We start from the raw sequence: 8,651 nt of genomic DNA, 5'->3' as shown, positions 1-8,651 counted from the left end.
TTCTTCTTGTGGTTATGTTATTAAGCTTAATTGTAAATTATCTTACCATCAAATGAATTTCACCACCAATTTTTTGTTTACCCTATTTTATTTTATTTTATCCTCTTGATTTTTCAATTTTTCAATAATATCAAACTTTTAAATTTTATATTTTTTAATTGTGTTAGTAAGTGAAGTAACCATGTTAAAAATAAAGTTATTTAATTAAGTTTTTATAAATTTAATTATTTAACTGAATTTTTATTAAAAAATCATTTTACTAAGTATTTAAAATTTTTATATTTTCAGATATTACTTCAGCATAAGACATTAAAAATAAACATTTGAAATTTAATAAAAGTATTTTAATATACATGGCTAGCACACGTTGTCGTGGTTCACGTGACTATAGATAAGATATAAAATTAAGAAAATAAAATGTATTAAAAACATAAATTACAATAACTCTAATGATGGGATAAGATCTTTTAGGTGTTGTCTCCTTCAAGGGTTATCCAGGTTTTGAAAATTGATTGTGCATATTTAAGGGGAAAGTGATCATTTACACAGAAAAAAAAAAAGTGAGTTTACATAACAAATTTGGAAGAGATCACGGGAAGAGAGATAATGTATTTTCTCTCTTTGAAATATATTTTTATTTATGATGATGTAAAACGCATGTAAGGATTTATAAAAATTTTAATACTATCCAAAAAGATAAAAAATATATACTAATAATAATTAATATGATTGAAATTTATGGTATGTATTAATATAGTTTTGATTCATATTATTATTTATTTCAAACTCTTGGAAATATTTGTTATTATAAAATAAATATTTAAATAACATGAAATTTATTTATTTTTTAAATATTATTATTACATTTGTTCTCAAACGGGTTAGAATCAAGAAAATGATTGTCTTCCTTCTTGGCCAGTTGGTCTGTCGGTCTAACTCTCCACCTACTTCTCGAAATAGCTTCCCAACTTTTCATTCACCCATCTGCTTCTCGTCCTTGTAAACTCTAAGTTCGGATGGTACCTGCAAAAGGCACTCCGACGTTTAAGTAGGATCTTGGTGCTCGATCTGATTAATACGATATGATGACATACTTTATTCTCAAAATCTGTTATTATTTATATGATTATCATGGGCCTTTGTTATTGAGCCGAATTAAAGTTTTGGATTATGATTAAGAGTGTATTACCTAATGCTTGATTACTATTTAGTCTTGTTAATCTTCTTTGTTAGAATAAACTATTAAGAAGTGAATTTTAAGCCTAATTCAATCTTATAAAACTAGTTCATGAGGTGAAGTTTACACACACTTATATATAAACGAATTGTCATCATCTTTAATAGATGTGCGATCTCCAACATAACAGATAGAGAGGGCAAAAGAAAAAAGAAAATACAAAAAGAAATAGTTTAATACATGAAGATGTCTTATGTTGGAATTAAGAAAGAAAATAAGAGTGAAGATAATTTCGTTAAAGGAAATAAAATAAAAGATAAAAAAAAATTATTATTTATTAATTACTAGAAAAAGTAAAATTATATGAAAGAGAAGAAAAAACACTATAACTAATTGTCTTGTAGTCAAAATTGATAAGGTTGTTTTGGCAAAAAATTGATTATGTTATAACTAATTGTCTTGTAGCCAAAATTGATAAGGTTGTTTTGGCAAAAAATTGATTATGTTGTGATTATAATTGAGTATGCATTTGAAAATGAATGTAAAACATGTATAATATGTTGGAAATGAAGGTAAAACGTGAAAGAAAATGTTAAGTTTTTTTTTTTTCGCAAATTGTCCTATTATATTTTTAAAGGGGACCACAATAAGGTTTTAAAAAAAAATCAAATAAGATTTTCTAAAATATTTGATGAACACCTAAAAATATATCACGCAAGTAAAGACAACGAATATTTTAATTTTCATATTAATTCACCATGTAAGTAATAGAGAAAGACAATGAACATTTTAGTTTTTATATTAGTCAGGGCTAAAATGGTTTATGTTCAATTTTCTAACGCAAAACTGCAAACTATTTCTTATTATATTGTCTTGTACTTCTTTAAGAATTCTAAACTTAGATTTGTTTGTTCCACCAGAACTTTTAATGAATAAGAGATTGCATATTAAATCATTATTGTTAAAATGTGTATAAAATGAATCATTAAGTTTTTTTTGCTTTTCGAGACGATGGAAGTTGAGGATGATGATGAATGAGTGTCATCCTTGTTTGCTTTTATTTATGAGAGGAAGAGACTGAGGGTGAAAATAAATGAAAAGTTGAGGATATTTAGGATCTTTTCATAATTGAAGAGAAAGGAGAGTGGAATGAGATGAAAAAATCATGATGCCCTTACTTTCTCATACAAAAATATTAATAATGGAAATTAATAATAATAATAATTATATATAATATAATTTAAAGAATCATAAATAATATTAAAACTATCTAAATAAATTAACTTAACTAACAAAATTAATTTAAATTAATAAAATGAAAAATAATAAAATTATACTTTCATTTAAAATTATATTTAATTATTTCTTTGAATTTTTCATTTTTTTCTTTTATTTATAAATGAGACTTTAATTAACTAAAATATGTACAAAATTAATAATTCTTTATTCTTTTTTATATATAAGGGTAAATTTATAGTCTTACAATTTACACTATTCAAAATAATTTAAAATACTCTTACAACCATTATATCACTCACGTATCTCAATAATTTTTTTTACACATCCATTCTAACATACTCTAATCCAAACAAACTTACAATTTTTCACACTCTCCTTCTCCCACATCCTCAACTTTCAATTTCTCAATCCAAACAAAGTCAAAAAATAAATTAATTTAACATTAAATGTGTTCACATTCTAAATGACCAATTCATTCCGACATTAAGTCACGACAATCTCTCGCCACACTCTATATAGTAGGCTTTCATACCAATTAACAATGTAAATAAATTTTATCAATAAAATTTATTAAATTGGTAAAATGCACTAAATAATATTTATTGACAATGACTTTCTATTTTTACCAAACTAAATGAATACAAAAACTTGCATAAAATATCTCCTATCCTCCTTATCCGTAGGCTTTACCAAGTCCATATTCCAGGATCCTATTTGTCAAAGGAGAGAACTGAGAAATGCTTTTGAAGCAAGAAGGAAAAATATTATTTGACAACCACTTTGAATAAATGAAAAATCAAAATTCTAATAGCTTAAAACTGCATGCAATCTGTGTGAGTAGACAAAGTTACATTGCACGACCTCTGACTTTGTCTGGTTTAGGAAAAAAAACTTCATTCTACATCAGTATATCACTGTCATCTACTCTCAAGGATCTACTAAAACAGTAGCAAAACAACAATTAATGTCTCGTTATCATCTCCCACCTAATCCACGAATTCCGTGGAAGGAACTACTTGCTGTTCTTCTTCTTCTTCTTCCCTTGTTCATCTGTGTAAAAATCTGCTCTATAAAATCCCCTTCAATTCCTTCCCTCATCACATTAGAATTATGAATTCTGCAATCCATAGATCCGGGTACTGTAGCGATGGAACATACCGGTCTCAAAGGCCTTCCTTGGTTCTCCCAGACAACCCCAACCTCTCACTCGTTTCGTTTCTCTTCCAAAGTGTTTCTTCTTTTCCATCCAAAACCGCTCTCGTAGACGCCGACTCTTCCCAAACCCTCACCTTCGCGCAGCTAAAAGCCCGAGTCGCAACCCTCGCCCATGGTTTCCTCAAACTAGGCATAAAGAAAAACGACGTCGTCCTCCTCCTCGCTCCCAACACCATCCACTTCCCCGTCTGCTTCCTCGCCGCCACTGCCATCGGAGCCATCGTCTCCACCGCCAACCCCATTTACACCGTCCACGAACTCTCCAACCAAGTCAAAGATTCCAACCCCAAGCTCGTCATCACTGTCCCTGAACTATGCGACAAAGCAAAGAACCTCAACCTCCCCGCCGTCATTCTCAGCACCAACAACCTTCAAAACCCAACTAAAAGTAAGACTTCCAAGACACCATTGTTTATTTATTATTATTATTAGCAAAAATAAATAAAATCTTCTCTGTTGGTTCAATTTTTTTAAAATATGTACTTTTTTAAATTTTTTATTGAATTAATGATTAAATTAACTTTTTTAAGTATCTAAATCTGGAAATATGACAGTATGCAATTTCATTTCAATATATTTTGCTCTGTTTTTTGAAGGAAAAGAAATAGATATCAAAGTTGTATAAGAATTTGTTTCTGAATTCACACACTATTGAATCCACCATGCAGACGTGTCAGGGAAAATCACGAGTCTGGAAGCGGTGATGGAGATGGCGGGGCCGGTGACGGAGCTTCCGGAGAGCGGCGTTAAGCAGGGGGACACGGCGGCGCTGCTGTACTCCTCGGGGACCACGGGGCTGAGCAAAGGCGTGGTCCTGACGCATGGGAACTTCATCGCGACGTCGGTGATGATCAGCATGGACGACGACCTGGCCGGGGAGGTAAACGACGTGTTCCTCTGTGTTTTGCCGATGTTCCACGTGTTCGGGCTGGCGGTTGTGACGTACACGGCGCTGCGGCGAGGGAGCGCGGTGGTGTCGATGGGGAAGTTCGAGCTGGAGGCGTTTCTAAAAGCGATTGAGAAGCATAGAGTGACGAAGTTGTGGTTGGTGCCTCCGATCCTGCTTGCTATGGCGAAACAGAGTGTGGTCCAGAGCTATGATCTGTCTTCGTTGAAGCGGATAGGTTCCGGTGCCGCTCCTTTAGGGAAAGAGTTGATGCAAGAATGTGGCAGGCGTTTTCCTCATGTAGCCATTTGTCAGGGCTATGGAATGACAGAGACTTGCGGCATTGTTTCTGTGGAGAATCCAAGAGCGGGGATTCGTCATACTGGGTCGACGGGGATGCTGGCTTCGGGAGTAGAAGCTCAAATAGTGACTGTGGATACACAAAAGCCTCTCCCTCCTACACAGTCCGGGGAAATATGGGTGCGAGGTCCTAACATGATGAAAGGTAATGAAATTTCATGTACCATTCATGCTTATCCATCAAATTCTTAATCTCTAATATCTAGTTTAAATAATTTTTCATAGTGTTTCTCCTTCATGCTTTTAAATAATTTTGTAATCATATCTCATGACTAGTTTGTAAAGGGCAATATAGACTGTGGTAGCTTGGGTTTTATTCTGGTATTGAACCTTTTACTCTGGCTTTCTAATTGAAGACTCAGATTCCTCTTTCTGTCAATGTTTTTCTGCTGGGATAGATGTGGAGGATTAACATTTTTTTTACTTTATATGGAGTTTTGACATTAATATGTTGTGTAGTCTTTTCCTATATAAAACTTAGTGCAACCATTAAAAAACTTTCAGGTTATCACAACAATCCACAGGCCACGAGATTGACAATAGATGAAAAGGGGTGGGTGCATACAGGAGATATTGGATATTTTGATGAAGATGGACAACTTTATGTGGTAGACCGTATCAAAGAACTAATCAAGTACAAAGGTTTTCAGGTATGTTATGTAGTGCAAAGAAAGTGAATTTTTCTGGTATGAAGTGAATTGCATGATTATTTATCTGAAATCTTAACCAAATCCTTGTGGGTCTAGTGGGGTGTTGAAGTACATTAAACAGATGTTCCATGTCCAAAGTGGTTAATGTGTGAATTGTAGTAATTTCTGTTTGGGTAATTATTTGTCCATATCATGACCCTTCTGCTCATTGGAGACAATATCTTACTGAACTATGAGCTGTTTAACAAGGTTGCACCAGCTGAACTTGAAGGCCTTCTCATTTCTCACCCTGAAATACTAGACGCTGTTGTTGTTCCGTAAGTGTCATATAAGTTTGATTTTAGTCATCATATGTTATCGATTATTAGGAATTCACACTTGAGTAACTTTCTTTCAATAGATATCCCGATGATGAGGCTGGTGAGGTTCCAATTGCCTATGTTGTTCGCTCACCCAATAGTTCGCTGACTGAAGAAGAAATTAAGAAGTTTATTGCTAATCAGGTAAGAGAAAGATACAAAAACTAGTTTGATTTTTTACTGTCACTCATAACTTAAATAGATTGTCTTGCCAAAGTCAAAATACAGTGAATTTTTGTCAAGAAAAAGTAAAAGGAAGTGCATGCTTTCAAGAAAATTGCTTCTTTCATCCTTTAGTTCTGTGTTTGAACTTTGTCTTGTAATAAAATTTGCAATAATTATAGTATGAATCCAACTTATCTCTAGTGGATGATTCTGAATCAAAGTTTAACCCATAAATGAAGCACTTGCCATTGTTTTCACAGATTGGTCAACTAATCACATCTGAATGTTTGCTCTCTGCATATTTTGTAGTTACTCATTTTTATACTATTTACAGGTTGCACCGTTCAAAAAATTGAGAAGGGTGACATTCATAAGTAGTGTTCCAAGGACATCTTCAGGAAAAATTCTTAGAAGAGAGATCACTGCGAAAGCACGATCCAAAATATAATATATTACAATTCTTTTGGAGGGTCAATTCAATTTCTGAGAAAGAGTGAAAATTCTCAGTGCATCTTGAAGCATTAGTAGATGTGCCCAATCAAGTTTAAAATTAAAACCACACAACAGTTCCTACATAGTAGCATTTCTTCTTCGCACATAAATCTTGTGAATTTTATTACAGTAAATATTTACTCCATTTAACCCAAGGAAAGCAAGAAAGTGAATTTGGTGTTTGTGTACTAAATTTAACTCTTCAAGAGTTAGAAAAATTAATGAGTACATACTTTCTAAGTATTCTAAGAGTCTACAAATTTAATATCTTTATCGATTTGTAATTATATATCACAATTTATAAACTCTTTGGACAGAAATGTGTTCATGAATTATTTTTCTCAAAAATTATTCATCACTGATTTGACTTTAAGTTGTTTATAAGCTTAATTCACTAGTTTTTGTTAACAAAATTAATAACTCATAAATTGCGTATCATTTTTGTTCTAAATTGTCTTAATCAAACTTTAGTAAGACTTAGTAGACTCACTCATTTGATCATAAGTGAATAATCTAATCTAATAAATACAACACACTCAACAACATATAAACAAATTGATTATTTATACTTTGACTGATTTTTAAATTGAACACAATTAAGTATCATTAAAAATATTATAAGTATTATTATTCCAACATTTAAAAGTTAAATTTCACTTCAAAATTTGAATTTTAATCTAAAATAATAATAGTAATTATATAGTTGCTACACAATTTATACATTTAATATAATAATCATTACATTAAATAAAGTACCACAAAGTTAACTTTATATAATAATTTAAAATTTTATTTAAATGTTTCAATTGAAAAAATATATGTTCAAAATATAACGCACACAATGTATTTTTTAAATTTGAATCACCCTATTTCTAATAAGATAAATGATATGTTTATAACACTCTAAACTAATTATATACATTTAAATACTAAAAGGATACTTACATAATTTTTTTAGACATGCTTAATTTTTTCAATATACTGAACATTTTATTTACTAAACTCATTAATTTCTCCGGTTCTTAAAATTGAATTACATTACACTTTTAATTTTAAGAATCCTAATATTTAAATATCTCGATCAAATACGTATACATCTTTTTTTATTTATTTAAACTTTGTTATTATTTTTATTTTAATAATAGGAGGTTAATATTGTAATTACAAAAAACTTATAAAATAATTTGTTAAAATCAAACATACATATAATGTACAGGGCATTTTCTCAATAGAAATAAAATTGCAGTATTATATTAAAAATAATTGCATTTAAATACTAATATGAAATAATATTATATTAATACAGAATCAAATTATAAGTAATATAAAGTTACAAAAAATTAGAAAAACACTAAAAATAACATAGTATTATATACGAAAATGTTCACATTTGAGTACTAATAATTTTTAATGAGATTAGTAGTTTTATTCTAAAAAAAACAATTATAGTTAATTTAACTTAACGATAAAATAATATTAATTTGTATTTTTAAATTTTTTTATTCCTTACTCATAATATAATATATATATATATATATATAATTATTTATAAAAAATTTCTAAAATTTATTTCATTTTGAATATACAATCTTATAAATTAGTTAAAATATAAATTTTCTATATATAACTATATAAAAGAATTAATTAATAAATAACTCGTTCATCATGCTAGTCATAGATGTTACATAAGTGGTCAACCAGATGTCAACACATATTAGAACTATGTGATCGAGAAGGCATCGACTTATAAGATCAAATATTCGAAGACCGAACACGAATCGATCACCTAAAGATAAATTCTGTTTTAAGAGAATCAATTAAGCATAACACACATGTAAGTAACCTCCCCTTAATCATAAGATTAACTCGGTAAGTTGTGTCAAACACTGGTCCACTTGCACATGTACCTCGTTATCCCTATAAACACACATCTAAAAATGAGACAAATGTACGCATTTAATATCAATTAATACTCCGACCATCGTATATTGAATCCTAACTTGAACATCAAACTGTTTTTTTGCATGTACACCTTCGACTAAGATCGAGGATCACACCCAAAGATCGAAATCATCAACAATTAACAAGAACAAAGAGAGGAGACTACA

At 30.3% G+C, this 8,651-nt stretch overlaps 1 protein-coding gene across 1 annotated transcript; it reads left to right on the top strand.

Annotated features, from left to right (window-relative positions):
* Positions 1-3,214: 3,214 nt before the first annotated feature.
* On the top strand, positions 3,215-6,786 carry LOC137819554 (4-coumarate--CoA ligase-like 7). The gene is made up of 6 exons (XM_068623444.2): positions 3,215-4,019; positions 4,300-5,022; positions 5,382-5,527; positions 5,777-5,844; positions 5,928-6,030; positions 6,386-6,786. The coding sequence occupies exons 1-6, from the start codon at positions 3,527-3,529 to the stop codon at positions 6,497-6,499; spliced, it is 1,647 nt and encodes a 548-aa protein (XP_068479545.2). The 5' UTR covers positions 3,215-3,526; the 3' UTR covers positions 6,500-6,786.
* Positions 6,787-8,651: the final 1,865 nt, after the last annotated feature.

Source organism: Phaseolus vulgaris, chromosome 11 (assembly GCF_051622355.1).
Source record: "Phaseolus vulgaris cultivar YP4 chromosome 11, ASM5162235v1, whole genome shotgun sequence".
NCBI classification, from domain to species: Eukaryota; Viridiplantae; Streptophyta; class Magnoliopsida; order Fabales; family Fabaceae; genus Phaseolus; species Phaseolus vulgaris.
Note: the sequence above shows the minus strand (reverse complement) of the source record. Positions and strands in the feature narration are given on the sequence as shown.

What these genes read in the sequence shown, in the direction of transcription:
- LOC137819554 (XM_068623444.2), top strand. Translation starts at nt 3,527, where the DNA reads ATGAATTCTGCAATCCATAGATCCGGGTACTGTAGCGATGGAACATAC. An exon ending in CTAGACGCTGTTGTTGTTCC is followed by an intron (nt 5,845 to 5,927) that starts GTAAGTGTCATA and finishes TTCTTTCAATAG; the next exon opens with ATATCCCGATGATGAGGCTG. An exon ending in AGAAGTTTATTGCTAATCAG is followed by an intron (nt 6,031 to 6,385) that starts GTAAGAGAAAGA and finishes TACTATTTACAG; the next exon opens with GTTGCACCGTTCAAAAAATT.